The sequence below is a fragment of the Oncorhynchus nerka genome, linkage group LG15 (genome assembly GCF_034236695.1).
Source record: "Oncorhynchus nerka isolate Pitt River linkage group LG15, Oner_Uvic_2.0, whole genome shotgun sequence".
In the NCBI taxonomy this organism is placed as follows: Eukaryota; Metazoa; Chordata; class Actinopteri; order Salmoniformes; family Salmonidae; genus Oncorhynchus; species Oncorhynchus nerka.
In genome coordinates, this window is record NC_088410.1 from 79,005,775 (window position 1) to 79,022,710 (window position 16,936).

The following is a 16,936-nucleotide window of genomic DNA, read 5'->3' on the forward strand; positions in this document are numbered from 1 at the left end:
GGACACAAAAGATATGTTCCCTCTTTTACTACTCTTCTTTCTCTCTTCCCTTTGTATTTCTATTCAGCCCTACTCTCATTCTACAGAATAAAAATGATCATGGCCCTTGATTCAAGCATCTCCCATCTATAGGAAAGCAATCTGATTTACAGGTAGCTCCAGATGCCCCATGCTCTGCAGGGTGAAACCCCAGTCATGATGAAGCCCACACACACACATTAGAGAGAGGCGAAAAGAGCTTCTCATTTTGAGTCACATCATTCTTCCTCTGCCCACACACACTCTCTCAGACAGTACAGGACATGTCAAGAGTTAAAGCTGGAGGAGTCACTACCTCAACCAACACTTCTCTGACATTTAGGAAGATCACTGTTGATACAAATCAACGTATTATTTTCTCACTCCCACGTCCTCCAAACACCCATTAGAGTACACATGCATCTGCAGTCAGTAGCTTACATCTGCACCCATGCATGGATACCAAGACTTGTTATTGTTAAGGTTTCCACAAAGACAGATAGTTATTCATATGTCCTTCCCCTCTCTCCATCTCTTTCTATATGTCTCTCTCTGGGTGGCAGCATGTGTGTGCTTTCATTTGAAAGAATGCCACCTCACAGGAAAACATCCTATACAATTTTTTTATTTTTTATTTCACCTTTATTTAACCAGGTAGGCTAGTTGAGAACAAGTTCTCATTTGCAACTGCGACCTGGCCAAGATAAAGCATAGCAGTGTGAACAGACAACACAGAGTTACACATGGAGTAAACAATTAACAAGTCAATAACACAGTAGAAAAAAAATGGGCAGTCTATATACAATGTGTGCAAAAGGCATGAGGAGGTAGGCGAATAATACAATTTTGCAGATTAACACTGGAGTGATAAATGATCAGATGGTCATGTACAGGTAGAGATATTGGTGTGCAAAAGAGCAGAAAAGTAAATAAATAAAAAAACAGTATAAAAACAGTATGGGAATGAGGTAGGTGAAAATGGGTGGGCTATTTACCAATAGACTATGTACAGCTGCAGCGATCGGTTAGCTGCTCGGATAGCTGATGTTTGAAGTTGGTGAGGGAGATAAAAGTCTCCAACTTCAGCGATTTTTGCAGTTCGTTCCAGTCACAGGCAGCAGAGTACTGGAACGAAAGGCGGCCAAATGAGGTGTTGGCTTTAGGGATGATCAGTGAGATACACCTGCTGGAGCGCGTGCTACGGATGGGTGTTGCCATCGTGACCAGTGAACTGAGATAAGGCGGAGCTTTACCTAGCATGGACTTGTAGATGACCTGGAGCCAGTGGGTCTGGCGACGAATATGTAGCGAGGGCCAGCCGACTAGAGCATACAAGTCGCAGTGGTGGGTGGTATAAGGTGCTTTGGTGACAAAACGGATGGCACTGTGATAGACTGCATCCAGTTTGCTGAGTAGAGTGTTGGAAGCCATTTTGTAGATGACATCGCCGAAGTCGAGGATCGGTAGGATAGTCAGTTTTACTAGGGTAAGCTTGGCGGCGTGGGTGAAGAAGGCTTTGTTGCGGAATAGAAAGCCGACTCTTGATTTGATTTTCGATTGGAGATGTTTGATGTGAGTCTGGAAGGAGAGTTTGCAGTCTAGCCAGACACCTAGGTACTTATAGATGTCCACATATTCAAGGTCGGAACCATCCAGGGTGGTGATGCTAGTCGGGCATGCGGGTGCAGGCAGCGATCGGTTGAAAAGCATGCATTTGGTTTTACTCGCGTTTAAGAGCAGTTGGAGGCCACGGAAGGAGTGCTGTATGGCATTGAAGCTCGTTTGGAGGTTAGATAGCACAGTGTCCAATGACGGGCCGAAAGTATATAGAATGGTGTCGTCTGCGTAGAGGTGGATCAGGGAATCGCCCGCAGCAAGAGCAACATCATTGATATATACAGAGAAAAGAGTCGGCCCGAGAATTGAACCCTGTGGCACCCCCATAGAGACTGCCATAGAGACTGCCAAATTGATAATACAATTTGATATACCATATAATTCAAGGCTAATTAAAGGCCTATATAAGGCCTATTCAAATCAAGCAAATAAAACATTTCATATTAGCTATTTAAATGCAGAATATTATCTATTTACAACAGCTCAGGTTGCAATGAAAATGAAACACATCTTTTGACCACTAGATGGTGTCAATTACTTTGATATTCACACAATGTTGTTGTACTGAGTGATCATTATTTCTGTATTTGCAGGCAATCACTATTGTCCCAGGCAACACATACATTTGATGGGACGGTACTACCCTTACATTTAAAATACCTACTGATACAATGCGGTATAAGTATAGTACGCTATCAAAACTGCCCTGCAATTAAGCACTTAAGTCTAATTTTAAGCTTTTACTTCTCTAAAGATTTCTTTAAAATAAAGATACATTTCTCGAAGAAATTGTTTTCAGTCTAGCTAAACCCAATAGGTTATTTTGGAGGTGTTGGCTTCTAATGCTATTTTTGTGATGAAAAATTGAATCTTTGCCATGAACTGAATTATACATGAAGTGCTGAAATCAACTGTTCCTCTGAAGAACAGTGTGTGCTCTTTCAGAGGCAAGCCTAAAAAAAGATGTTGATATGTTCAATAACATCAATACTATTCCATTAACGGCAAGAAGATCTTGTATCCTGTCGCATTGCATTTTGTGCACATCAATTGACCCTGGAAGTGAGAGGGACACAGAGGAGAAAGGAGAGAGGGAGAGAGAGAGGATGACAAAAATAACAAAAGCAAGTGTCTGTCTACTGACTTGGTATCTTCCACTGTTACATAAAGGACCCTGCACTCTCCCCTATCCACCCATCTCACACCAAGCTCCTCCCCCTGTGAATGACCAATTGGTATGCTCCACAAAGCCCTAACCTGCTGTTCTCATCCAAATACTGTAGTTGACAGAGTAAGTTCACTCAGAGAGAAGGGTTGTACTGTACTGTTCCATAGAGAAAGGAGAGAGTGTGTTTGAGAGAGCCAGTGAGTTTCTTGGGAGTGCCTTTACTCTCTTTCTGTCCCAGGAGAGAAGGAGGGAGATGAGTTGTCCTGCTGAGGCTCTGAAGGGCTGACTGTTCCCCACCCCATCTCATCTCTGTGCCTGACTGTGTGACCTGACCCTCCAGTCCTCCTCAACAGCACACCTAATCTGATTCTGCAGCTCTCTCTCCGAAGCTGCCAGCACCATGAGCTCGTCTGGGGCAAACCTTCACAACAAGCGTCTACCCTGTGAGTAACTTTAAAGCTTCTTTACCTTTCTTAAAAACTACTCGAATGTGTAGGACTTGGAAAGACTATGTCACTATGTCATTACAGATCATTTTAGTCATTTATTCTGTACTGTACTGTTAAAAAAAAAAATCTATATTCAGATGTGAGCCAGTTTTCTACAGCAGGAACATAATCCTGCAGCAACAGGAAATGTAAATTATTATGTGGATTGTAATTAACAGTTTTGTAGGGATTGATACATTTTTCATAGGGGAAAATAAACTGACATTTCAAAGTTGAAATTACAAACTTCAGAAGCTTTTTTTAAACCTCAAATACACTACAGGTTTTACATTTCCTCCATTGCAGGACAGTTGTCCTGCAACAGGGTGATCAAATTAAGATCCTACATCTGTAGTTTCAATCACTGTAATCCCCTATTGCTGAGCAGAACGCTACATAGAGAAAATTCCTGTCCATATTTGGGTATCTGTAGTAGCTTTACAGACAGACAAACCATTCAATATTTAGTGAAGAGAAACATAAACCAAGCCACAATCAGCATAACCTGTTCAAGTAATTATGGGTGATTACTGATTCCTGTTGTTGATGTTGTTGTTGTTGTTGTTGTTGTTGTGTGTGTGTGTGTGTGTGTGTGTGTGTGTGTGTGTGTGTGTGTGTGTGTGCATTGAAAGCAAATAATGGTGTGTGTGTGTGTGTGCATTGAAACGTTGACTATTCAGCCGATGTGGTAGGGACCTGGTGTTTGTTGATGTTACTAAGGCTGACATACTGTATGCTCTTTGCTAGCCAAATAAAGACTAGAATGGTGAATCATCCCCATGAGTAATGTACCATAATAACGCTTTAATCAGTGGGACTTTACTCAAGACGTTGAGGGTTCTTAAAGGGATACAGTATATTCTCATTTTGAATTGGGGCCTTAAAGACATCCAATGGTTTCACTGACATGAATCTCTAACTCCTAATGAGATTGTGTGTCTGTATCTATAGAGTGACTGCAGTGACATAGGGCCACAGACAGGCTGTCCTACAGACGATGCTCTCACAGAGAAACACAGAAATGGGAAATTGAATTTGTCGCAATAGGGTCAGTCAGTCCGTGGCTAAATTTGATCAGACCATAACTGAGAGAGAAGACATCCGATATCTGTGGGTTGACCGGTCCCAGTGCCCAGTGCCCTACCTGTAGGTTCTGTATTGTGTGGGAATGTTCTGTTTGGAGGGGCACAGTGGTATGTGTTGGCTTGGAGGACTGAACAGCTGTTGTCACACTGTTGAAATGTTACATGACAGGCTGGGAATGATTAAGTGAATGCGCAGTTCGTATTGAATGTACACCAGATAAGACATAACTGATTGCAAACACACAACTTATTCTCACATATTTTTTATGTTCTTGCAGACATGGTTTTGTTGTGGTGCCAACCATGCTCGGTGATCAAACATTGTGTGTCCCAGGTATCCCATTCAGGTATTCTACTCTTCACCAACCATGCTCGGTGATCAAAAATTGTGTGTCCCAGGTATCCCATTCAGGTATTCTACTCTTCACCAACCATGCTCGGTGATCAAACATTGTGTGTCCCAGGTATCCCATTCAGGTATTCTACTCTTCACCAACCATGGTAGATCCCTTCCTTTTCTGACTGCACTAACTCCATTATATAGATAAGACTGGTGTCTCTCCCTGCAGCATTGCATGGAACTCCTATCTGTTCCCCATGTATGCTGGTGGCTCACAGGATGGCTGCTGCCAGAGTGCTCATTTTAAACAGAGCCAGTCTCCCACTGAGGCAGACACAGCATAGTACATTTCTGAAAGGTGGTGCAGCCCACTGTTGGATGGAGAGGTGGCCACAACAAAAGCCTCTGGATTTTTTTCCACTTGTACTAATATTACTTTATGACGGCAACAGCTGCAGTGTAGATAATGTAGTTGTTTTTTCCCATGCATGGCTGACCAACAGCTTGATGAACACACAATATCCATGGATGCTGTGCACATGCAATGTCCCATGGTGTGTGTATATGTGCATGTGTGTGTATGTACATTATGTATGTGTACACACTACAGGCCTTGAATGACCGTCTGTTCATATCTATTTCCACTTCGATCCTTTAATCTACACAGCCTAAAACCTTAGGCCTAAAACCAAGGCCTAAAAGCAAGTCCTCCTAATTAGTTTGGATCAAATCTCCCATCATCCCATTCTCTGCTTGGTGAAAACAAGCCCTGGTTCAGACCAGGTAAACTTGTTAATGCCTACAGGCATATTGTAGTTCACTAAATACAACAACGCAGTTATTACTCATTATTCATAAATCTATCAGCATGTGCTGGACCCACAAATCTCTTACACATCTCCCACATCAACACAGGTATCACAGGTATCATTAGTATTGTATGGGAAATACATAGTGGTTTGGTTTCTGGTCTTTGCTGTTCACCATGGACCCACGACGATAGTGCCAAACTACTCAGGCTCATGAGAAATACCAACATCAACAGAATAGATCAGTGTAAGGCCAGAACTATTCTATTGTGTCCAGCCAAACATTCCAGTGATGCTCTCCATTGATTTGAAAATAGCAATGTGGGCTATTCATCACAAAAAGAGGATGAGCAACAAAGAGGTTCCAGGAACACCAGGAAAGGTGAACAATGTGATAGTTGATGTGTTGCCAAAGGGCATGATGAGTCATGATGGAGGGAACTCAGTTGACCAACAGTGTCACCCTATCGATGCTTTTAAGTACATCCGCTCCCTCACAACACTCCAGACAAATTCTGCTCATTCATGGTGAGTGTAGTCTAATGGAGACGTCTCTCAGTTTTCAGCTTCTTGGCTTCAAAGTGGATGAGTAGTCTGCTTATGGGCCACATAGAGGGCACTGGCATAGGAGACAGAGGCTGACTGACCCATAAATGGCACTATTGTCAGTCCGGAGTGTGCTGGGAGAGGAGAGATGATGTCATTGTAGTATTTACAGAGTGGGCATGTGGTGGTGCCAGTCTGGGATTCAACCCATTGCAAGCTCCCCACACACACACAGTCCAAACACACACATGCAACAATAACACACACACATGCACATGCACACACACGCACACGCACACACACACACACACACACACACACACACACACACACACACACTGCTCAACTCTCAACATCAATAATTCACTCTTTTCGCAATTGGAACCAAGCCCAGATGGGAGGTTCAGGAGAGAGAGCAGGAGGATGAAAAAAGCCCAAAAATAAACGGTGTAAACCAAAAAAATGACAAGAGGCATCTTGTACATAATTGTTAATGTTGTCATCTGTTTTATGAAAGGGAGGCTACTGCCTGCCACCCTGGTCAGTTTACATAACCAGGGACAGTGCTTCACCTGCCAAACTCTTTCAATAAACAAAGTAATTGCACAGGGCTTCATATAATCTGATGTTGTTCTGAAGCATTTTCTATGTTGCCCCCTTATTTGCAACAATTGATCCAATGAACTTCCAGTTACCTAGAGGCAGTCATGGCCAGCTGATGATCTCCATAGTGCCAGCTTTTGCCAGCCACTAGACTGTTAAAAGTGGAATTTGATGATGAGAGAGCAGCGGAAAATACATCCTCCTCAGCTAATGAGCCCCAATCAGAGTTGGCACATTCTTTCTCTTGGCTCTCCCTGTCTACTCATTCTTTCTCTAGGCTCTCCCTGTCTACTCACTCTTTCTCTTGGCTCTCCCTGTCTACTCATTCTTTCTCTAGGCTCTCCCTGTCTACTCATTCTTTCTCTTGGCTCTCCCTGTCTACTCATTCTTTCTCTAGGCTCTCCCTGTCTACTCACTCTTTCTCTTGGCTCTCCCTGTCTACTCACTCTTTCTCTTGGCTCTCCCTGTCTACTCATTCTTTCTCTTGGCTCTCCCTGTCTACTCATTCTTTCTCTAGGCTCTCCCTGTCTACTCATTATTTCTCTTGGCTCTCCCTGTCTACTCACTCTTTCTGTTGGCTCTCCCTGTCTACTCATTCTTTCTCTAGGCTCTCCCTGTCTACTCATTCTTTCTCTTGGCTCTCCCTGTCTACTCATTCTTTCTCTAGGCTCTCCCTGTCTACTCATTCTTTCTCTGGCTCTCCCTGTCTACTCAATCTTGCTCTAGGCTCTCCCTGTCTACTCATTCTTTCTCTAGGCTCTCCCTGTCTACTCACTCTTTCTCTGGGCTCTCCCTGTCTACTCATTCTTTCTCTTGGCTCTCCCTGTCTACTCATTCTTACTCTTGGCTCTCCCTGTCTACTCATTCTTTCTCTAGGCTCTCCCTGTCTACTCATTCTTTCTCTTGGCTCTCCCTGTCTACTCATTCTTTCTCTGGGCTCTCCCTGTCTACTCATTATTTATCTAGGCTCTCACAGTCTACTCATTATTTCTCTGGGCTCTCCCTGTCTACTCATTATTTCTCTGGGCTCTCCCTGTCTACTCATTCTTTCTCTGGGCTCTCCCTGTCTACTCATTATTTCTCTGGGCTCTCCCTGTATACTCATTATTTCTCTAGGCTCTCCCTGTCTACTCATTATTTCTCTGGGCTCTCCCTGTCTACTCATTATTTCTCTGGTCTCTCGCTGTCTACTCATTATTTCTCTGGGCTCTCCCTGTCTACTCATTATTTCTCTAGGCTCTCCCTGTCTAGTCATTATTTCTCTAGGCTCTCCCTGTCTACTCATTCTTTCTCTGGGCTCTCCCTGTCTACTCATTCTTTCTCTAGGCTCTCCCTGTCTACTCATTCTTTCTCTAGGCTCTCCCTGTCTACTCATTCTTTCTCTGGGCTCTCCCTGCCTACTCATTCTTTCTCTGGGCTCTCCCTGCCTACTCATTCTTTCTCTGGGCTCTCCCTGTCTACTCATTATTTCTCTTGGCTCTCCCTGTCTACTCATTCTTTCTCTGGGCTCTCCCTGCCTACTCATTCTTTCTCTGGGCTCTCCCTGCCTACTCATTCTTTCTCTAGGCTCTCCCTGTCTACTCACTCTTTCTCTGGGCTCTCCCTGTCTACTCATTCTTTCTCTTGGCTCTCCCTGTCTACTCATTCTTTCTCTGGGCTCTCCCTGTCTACTCATTATTTCTCTAGGCTCTCCCTGCCTACTCATTCTTTCTCTAGGCTCTCCCTGCCTACTCATTCTTTCTCTGGTCTCTCCCTGTCTACTCATTATTTCTCTGGGCTCTCCCTGCCTACTCATTATTTCTCTAGGCTCTCCCTGTCTACTCATTCTTTCTCTGGGCTCTCCCTGCCTACTCATTCTTTCTCTGGGCTCTCCCTGTCTACTCATTATTTCTCTGGGCTCTCCCTGTCTACTCATTATTTCTCTAGGCTCTCCCTGTCTACTCATTCTTTCTCTGGGCTCTCCCTGCCTACTCATTCTTTCTCTGGGCTCTCCCTGTCTACTCATTCTTTCTCTGGGCTTTCCATGCGTAATCATTATTTCTCTGGGCTCTCCCTGTCTACTCATTCTTTCTCTGGGCTCTCCCTGTCTACTCATTATTTCTCTAGGCTCTCCCTGCCTACTCATTATTTCTCTGGGCTCTCCCTGCCTACTCATTCTTTCTCTTGGCTCTCCCTGTCTACTCATTATTTCTCTAGGCTCTCCCTGTCTACTCATTATTTCTCTAGGCTCTCCCTGTCTACTCATTATTTCTCTAGGCTCTCCCTGTCTAATCATTCTTTCTCTGGGCTCTCCCTGTCTACTCATTAATTCTCTGGGCTCTCCCTGTCTACTCATTATTTCTCTGGGCTCTCCCTGTCTACTCATTCTTTCTCTGGGCTCTCCCTGCCTACTCATTCTTTCTCTGGGCTCTCCCTGTCTACTCATTATTTCTCTGGGCTCTCCCTGTATACTCATTATTTCTCTGGGCTCTCCCTGCCTACTCATTCTTTCTCTGAGCTCTCCCTGCCTACTCATTCTTTCTCTGGGCTCTCCCTGTCTACTCATTATTTCTCTGGGCTCTCCCTGTCTACTCATTATTTCTCTGGGCTCTCCCTGTCTACTCATTCTTTCTCTGGGCTCTCCCTGTATACTCATTATTTCTCTGGGCTCTCCCTGCATACTCATTATTTCTCTGGGCTCTCCCTGTCTACTCATTCTTTCTCTGGGCTCTCCCTGTCTACTCATTCTTTCTCTGGGCTCTCCCTGTCTACTCATTATTTCTCTGGGCTCTCCCTGCCTACTCATTCTTTCTCTGGGCTCTCCCTGTCTACTCATTATTTCTCGTGGCTCTCCCTGCCTACTCATTCTTTCTCTGGGCTCTCCCTGCCTACTCATTCTTTCTCTGGTCTCTCCCTGTCTACTCATTATTTCTCTGGGCTCTCCCTGCCTACTCATTCTTTCTCTGGGCTCTCCCTGCCTACTCATTCTTTCTCTGGGCTCTCCCTGCCTACTCATTCTTTCTCTGGGCTATCCCTGCCTACTCATTCTTTCTCTGGGCTCTCCCTGTCTTCTCATTCTTTCTCTGGGCTCTCCCTGTCTACTCATTCTTTCTCTGGGCTCTCCCTGCCTACTCATTCTTTCTCTGGGCTCTCCCTGCCTACTCATTAGTTCTCTGGGCTTTCCCTGCCTACTCATTATTTCTCTGGGCTCTCCCTGTCTACTCATTCTTTCTCTGGGCTCTCCCTGCCTACTCATTATTTCTCTGGGCTCTCCCTGCCTACTCATTCTTTCTCTGGGCTCTCCCTGCCTACTCATTCTTTCTCTGGGCTCTCCCTGCCTACTCATTATTTCTCTGGGCTCTCCCTGCCTACTCATTCTTTCTCTGGGCTCTCCCTGTCTACTCATTATTTCTCTAGGATCTCCCTGCCTACTCATTCTTTCTCTGGGCTCTCCCTGCCTACTCATTTTTTCTCTGGGCTCTCCCTGCCTACTCATTCCCTCTCTGGCCTCTCCCTGTCTACTCATTCTTTCTCTGGGCTCTCCCTGTCTACTCATTCTTTCTATGGGCTCTCCCTGTCTACTCATTCTTTCTCTAGGCTCTCCCTGTCTACTCACTCTTTCTCTGGGCTCTCCCTGTCTACTCATTATTTCTCTGGGCTCTCCCTGTCTACTCATTATTTCTCTGGGCTCTCCCTGCCTACACATTCTTTCTCTGAGCTCTCCCTGCCTACTCATTCTTTCTCTGGGCTCTCCCTGTCTACTCATTATTTCTCTGGGCTCTCCCTGTCTACTCATTCTTTCTCTGGGCTCTCCCTGCCTACACATTATTTCTCTGGGCTCTCCCTGCCTACTCATTCTTTCTCTGGGCTCTCCCTGCCTACTCATTCTTTCTCTGGGCTCTCCCTGCCTACTCATTATTTCTCTGGGATCTCCCTGCCTACTCATTCTTTCTCTGGGCTCTCCCTGCCTACTCATTTTTTCTCTGGGCTCTCCCTGCCTACTCATTCCCTCTCTGGCCTCTCCCTGTCTACTCATTCTTTCTCTGGGCTCTCCCTGTCTACTCATTCTTTCTATGGGCTCTCCCTGTCTACTCATTCTTTCTCTAGGCTCTCCCTGTCTACTCACTCTTTCTCTGGGCTCTCCCTGTCTACTCATTATTTCTCTGGGCTCTCCCTGTCTACTCATTATTTCTCTGGGCTCTCCCTGCCTACTCATTCTTTCTCTGAGCTCTCCCTGCCTACTCATTCTTTCTCTGGGCTCTCCCTGTCTACTCATTATTTCTCTGGGCTCTCCCTGTCTACTCATTATTTCTCTGGGCTCTCCCTGTCTACTCATTCTTTCTCTGGGCTCTCCCTGTCTACTCATTATTTCTCTGGGCTCTCCCTGCATACTCATTATTTCTCTGGGCTCTCCCTGTCTACTCATTCTTTCTCTGGGCTCTCCCTGTCTACTCATTCTTTCTCTGGGCTCTCCCTGTCTACTCATTATTTCTCTGGGCTCTCCCTGCCTACTCATTCTTTCTCTGGGCTTTCCCTGTCTACTCATTCTTTCTCTGGGCTCTCCCTGTCTACTAATTCTTTCTCTGGGCTTTCCCTGCCTACTCATTCTTTCTCTGGTCTCTCCCTGCCTACTCATTCTTTCTCTGGGCTCTCCCTGCCTACTCATTCTTTCTCTGGGCTCTCCCTGCCTACTCATTCTTTCTCTGGGCTCTCCCTGCCTACTCATTCTTTCTCTAGGCTATCCCTGCCTACTCATTCTTTCTCTGGGCTCTCCCTGTCTACTCATTCTTTCTCTGGGCTCTCACTGTCTACTCATTCTTTCTCTGGGCTCTCCCTGCCTACTCATTCTTTCTCTGGGCTCTCCCTGCCTACTAATTCTTTCTCTGGGCTTTCCCTGTCTACTCATTCTTTCTCTGGGCTTTCCCTGTCTACTCATTCTTTCTCTGGGCTCTCCCTGTCTACTAATTCTTTCTCTGGGCTTTCCCTGCCTACTCATTATTTCTCTGGGCTCTCCCTGTCTACTCATTCTTTCTCTGGGCTCTCCCTGCCTACTCATTATTTCTCTGGGCTCTCCCTGCCTACTCATTCTTTCTCTGGGCTCTCCCTGCCTACTCATTCTTTCTCTGGGCTCTCCCTGCCTACTCATTCTTTCTCTGGGCTCTCCCTGTCTACTCATTCTTTCTCTGGGCTCTCCCTGCCTACTCATTATTTCTCTGGGCTCTCCCTGCCTACTCATTCTTTCTCTGGGCTCTCCCTGCCTACTCATTCTTTCTCTGGGCTCTCCCTGCCTACTCATTCTTTCTCTGGGCTCTCCCTGTCTACTCATTATTTCTCTAGGATCTCCCTGCCTACTCATTCTTTCTCTGGGCTCTCCCTGCCTACTCATTTTTTCTCTGGGCTCTCCCTGCCTACTCATTCCCTCTCTGGCCTCTCCCTGTCTACTCATTCTTTCTCTGGGCTCTCCCTGTCTACTCATTCTTTCTATGGGCTCTCCCTGTCTACTCATTCTTTCTCTAGGCTCTCCCTGTCTACTCACTCTTTCTCTGGGCTCTCCCTGTCTACTCATTCTTTCTCTTGGCTCTCCCTGTCTACTCATTCTTTCTCTAGGCTCTCCCTGTCTACTCCCTCTTTCTCTGGGCTCTCCCTGTCTACTCATTCTTTCTCTTGGCTCTCCCTGTCTACTCATTCTTTCTCTGGTCTCTCCCTGTCTACTCATTATTTCTCTGGGCTCTCCCTGCCTACTCATTCTTTCTCTGGGCTCTCCCTGCCTACTCATTCTTTCTCTGGGCTCTCCCTGCCTACTCATTCTTTCTCTGGGCTATCCCTGCCTACTCATTCTTTCTCTGGGCTCTCCCTGTCTACTCATTCTTTCTCTGGGCTCTCACTGTCTACTCATTCTTTCTCTGGGCTCTCCCTGCCTACTCATTCTTTCTCTGGGCTCTCCCTGCCTACTCATTCTTTCTCTGGGCTTTCCCTGTCTACTCATTCTTTCTCTGGGCTTTCCCTGTCTACTCATTCTTTCTCTGGGCTCTCCCTGTCTACTAATTCTTTCTCTGGGCTTTCCCTGCCTACTCATTATTTCTCTGGGCTCTCCCTGTCTACTCATTATTTCTCTGGGCTCTCCCTGTCTACTCATTCTTTCTCTGGGCTCTCCCTGCCTACTCATTATTTCTCTGGGCTCTCCCTGCCTACTCATTCTTTCTCTGGGCTCTCCCTGCCTACTCATTCTTTCTCTGGGCTCTCCCTGCCTACTCATTATTTCTCTGGGCTCTCCCTGCCTACTCATTCTTTCTCTGGGCTCTCCCTGCCTACTCATTCTTTCTCTGGGCTCTCCCTGCCTACTCATTATTTCTCTGGGCTCTCCCTGCCTACTCATTCTTTCTCTGGGCTCTCCCTGTCTACTCATTATTTCTCTAGGATCTCCCTGCCTACTCATTCTTTCTCTGGGCTCTCCCTGCCTACTCATTTTTTCTCTGGGCTCTCCCTGCCTACTCATTCCCTCTCTGGCCTCTCCCTGTCTACTCATTCTTTCTCTGGGCTCTCCCTGTCTACTCATTCTTTCTATGGGCTCTCCCTGTCTACTCATTCTTTCTCTAGGCTCTCCCTGTCTACTCACTCTTTCTCTGGGCTCTCCCTGTCTACTCATTCTTTCTCTTGGCTCTCCCTGTCTACTCATTCTTTCTCTAGGCTCTCCCTGTCTACTCCCTCTTTCTCTGGGCTCTCCCTGTCTACTCATTCTTTCTCTTGGCTCTCCCTGTCTACTCATTCTTTCTCTAGGCTCTCCCTGTATACTCATTATTTCTCTAGGCTCTCCCTGTCTACTCATTATTTCTCTGGGCTCTCCCTGTCTACTCATTCTTTCTCTGGGCTATCCCTGCCTACTCATTTTTTTCTCTGGGCTCTCCCTGCCTACTCATTCCCTCTCTGGGCTCTCCCTGTCTACTCATTCTTTCTCTGGGCTCTCCCTGTCTACTCATTCTTTCTATGGGCTCTCCCTGTCTACTCATTCTTTCTCTGGGCTCTCCCTGTCTACTCATTCTTTCTATAGGCTCTCCCTGTCTACTCCACACCTCATCTTTTTTATTCTCTTTTACATGTACATTCCGTCTTTTCACTTCCATTGAACTTTTTACTCTTCGGTTGACCTTTCTTATCTCACTCGTTTTAGTTTTTTATCCACTTTTCCTCCCAACTACTTCCCTCAAACACATCTCCAGAACTAGCGGTGAGATGGTGCTTGTTGAAATACAATCCCCCCTCTTACCCCCCCGTCACACCCTCAGCAACATGTCCTATCGTAAAGGTTAACCAGTCTCATCTTCCCCAGTCCCTAACAGCATTATGTCACGTATTGTTGGTCCTGATCAATTTGATCAGGAGTCACTGTCACTACCTGCTGTTGTCTCACTGCCTGGCGATGTGCCAGCAGATGATTCATCTCTTATCCTGAACAACATCTAACACTGATTACTGGTGCCATGTTGTCATCCTGTGAAAGAGAGAGAGAGAGAGAGAGGGATAGAGAGATAGCACAGGCTGTGCTCACCCCTCACTCTTTGTCTTCCACTGCAAGGAAACCTACATTTTCATGGCTGTGTCTTTGCAGTTTACTGTCAATTCCAAAGGATTATTTAAGTAGGATTACTTCATTATTTTGGAAATTAACTCTGTCACTTTTATGAAACCACTTTTGCTTGGTGGTAGAGAATTTCCTGAAAATGACTCTGCCAAACTAGTTTATAATCAGTGTTTGCACTAAAGGAAGTGGCCATTCCCATAGGGTTTTTGTGTTGCGAGCTGCCTCCGCTGGGGAATGTAGGGAGGCCACAAACCAGCAGCCCCAGTGAAAGATCTAAAACCCAAAAGCAACTGGATCATCTAGAAAGCTAATCGTCCATGTTTTCTTCCCAAACACTGTTTGTCGTTCTGAGGTCAGCTCTTCCAGTCACGAGGCCATCAGCCCCTCAGCTCTCACTATATCTGTATCTGACTAGCACTAAGGTCTAATGTGAGTATGATACAGAGAGGGAGAGAGGTCCCTGTTGGAAAGGACAGTGCTGATGATGTCATGGTGTACCCCTTCCTAACCTTCCCGACATGCCTATGGAGTAAAATAACTTCCTCTCACTGGCGTCATGTCTTTAGAACCAGGCCCAGGCCCACTCCCTTACAGCCCTGCTTTTGTGTTTGTCTGAAAGGGCTTTTTCTGTTTTTCCCGTCAGAGTGGAGGATCTGGGTTTGTCTTTGTGTGGGGAGGCAGAGTGGGAAAGCTGACACGTCCGGCTCTGTTCGAGTCCGGCTCATTCCACACGTCCAGCTGGTACTGAGCCCTAATCCCACACTCTGTCCAACCCACAACTCATTCCCTGAGGGAGTGAGTAAAAACAACGGAAAAACCTTTCTGTAAGAAAGTCAGGTCAAACTTAAAGCCCACTGACAATCTGCTTTCATCTGTTTTGTCCCAGTCTTCTCTCATCTGCGTCCCCCCTCTTCCTCCCTCCTGAATAGCCGCTCTGTGTTGCCCACTGGCTGCCACTCTGGATGGCTTGTGGTGTGAAGTGGGGGGTTTGGGTAAGGAATGGAGAATGACTGACCGGAAAAGTGATCTCAGAAATCGGGGACATTGTGACCCTGTCATTTTGTGACCCAGTTTTGTCCCTTGTGAAAAAGGGAACGGGTCAAAGGTAAAAAGGTCAGCTGTGAGTTCCACAGACCTTATTGATAAAGGTGATTAGATGGTAACAAAACGGAATAGGAAAATCAATGGGAAGATTTGCATTGTTAACTACTCTCCCTTTAGCTCATGCATAAGTCAGGTACCAGGCCTCTTAAGAAAATACATCAAGCACCAATCAATCAATGTCAACCTGGTTGTAGGAACTATTGAACTAACATGAGGACGAGGAAAACACTGAGTGATCTAAAGTATGACCAAGCTGCTGTTCTCCAAAACTGCTGCGACATACTGTACTGTTATCAGACTTTATTACTGTGATACACATTCAGACATCAGTCGTGCAGCCAGTATTTTGAGATATACCCTGGCATGTTTTGATATTCCTCATATACCTGGCCTCAATTTCAGCTGGCATCTTGCTTTGTTAGCATGGCTCTCACACTGCCCTCATAATAAGAGAAGACGGGGGCATGTCTGATTGCATACGACCGTGAGAAGAGAAAAAGGAGTCACTCCCTCCCCGCATGCCAAGTGTCAGCTCTGCTCTGAGCACGCAGACCTCTCCAGTGACCTTGTTGAATGCAATCTATACCTGACATAGTAAAGCCACACTGGTCCATTGAGTTTTCTTTTTCTTTCTGCCTTTTTTTGGGGGGGACAAATGTTAAGAGCTAACATACAGTTTGTATTGTAGTGCTATTGTGTCACAAGACAGCCTTTCTTATCTAACAATATCTAACACTTATCTTACATTAATACACTTACAGTTGAAGTCCGAAGTTAACATACACTTAGGTTGGAGTCATTAAAACTCATTTTTCAACCACTCCACAAATTTCTCGTTAACAAACTGTCGTTTTGGCAAGTCGGTTAGGACATCTAGATTGTGCATGACACAAGTACTTGACACAAGTACTTTACAACAATTGTTTACAGACAGATTATTTCACTTATAATTCAATGTATCACAATTCCAGTGGGTCAGAAGTTTACATACACTAAGTTGACTTTAACTTTTAACAGCTTGGAAAATTCCAGAAAATTATGTCATGGCTTCTTAGAAGCTTCTGATAGGCTAATTGACATAATTTGAGTCACAAGGTCCTTTGCTGTTGTTCTGGGATTGATTTGCACTTTTTGCACCAAAGTACGTTCATCTCTAGGAGACAGAACGCGTCTCCTTCCTGAGCGGTATGACGGCTGCGTGGTCCCATGGTGTTTATACTTGCATACTATTGTTTGTACATATGAACGTGGCACCTTCAGGCGTTTGGAAATTGCTCCCAAGGATGAACCAGACTTGTGAAGGTCTACAATTTTTTTCTGTGGTCTTGGCTGATTTCTTTTGATTTTCCCATGATGTCAAGCAGAGGCACTGAGTTTGAAGGTAGGCCTTGAAATACATCCACAGGTACACCTCCAATTGACTCAAATTACATCAATTAGCCTATCAGAAGCTTCTAAAGCCATGACATAATTTTGGGGAATTTTCCAAGCTGTTTCAAAGCACAGTCAACTTAGTGCATGTAAACTTCTGACCCACTGGAATTGTGATATAGTGAATTATAAGTGACATAATCTGTCTGTCAACATTTGTTGACAAATT

The 16,936-nt window shown here is 45.4% G+C and overlaps 1 protein-coding gene across 2 annotated transcripts in view; it reads left to right on the top strand.

The window, feature by feature from the left end:
* Window positions 1-2,896: 2,896 nt before the first annotated feature.
* Window positions 2,897-16,936, top strand: part of LOC115143749 (dysbindin-like) — a 28,746-nt gene continuing 14,706 nt past the window's right edge. For both annotated transcript variants that reach the window (XM_029684225.2, XM_029684226.2), the window contains exon 1: window positions 2,897-3,246. In XM_029684225.2, coding sequence (XP_029540085.1) covers window positions 3,204-3,246 — 43 coding nt within the window. In that variant the 5' untranslated portion in view covers window positions 2,897-3,203. The remainder of the gene's footprint in view (window positions 3,247-16,936) is intronic.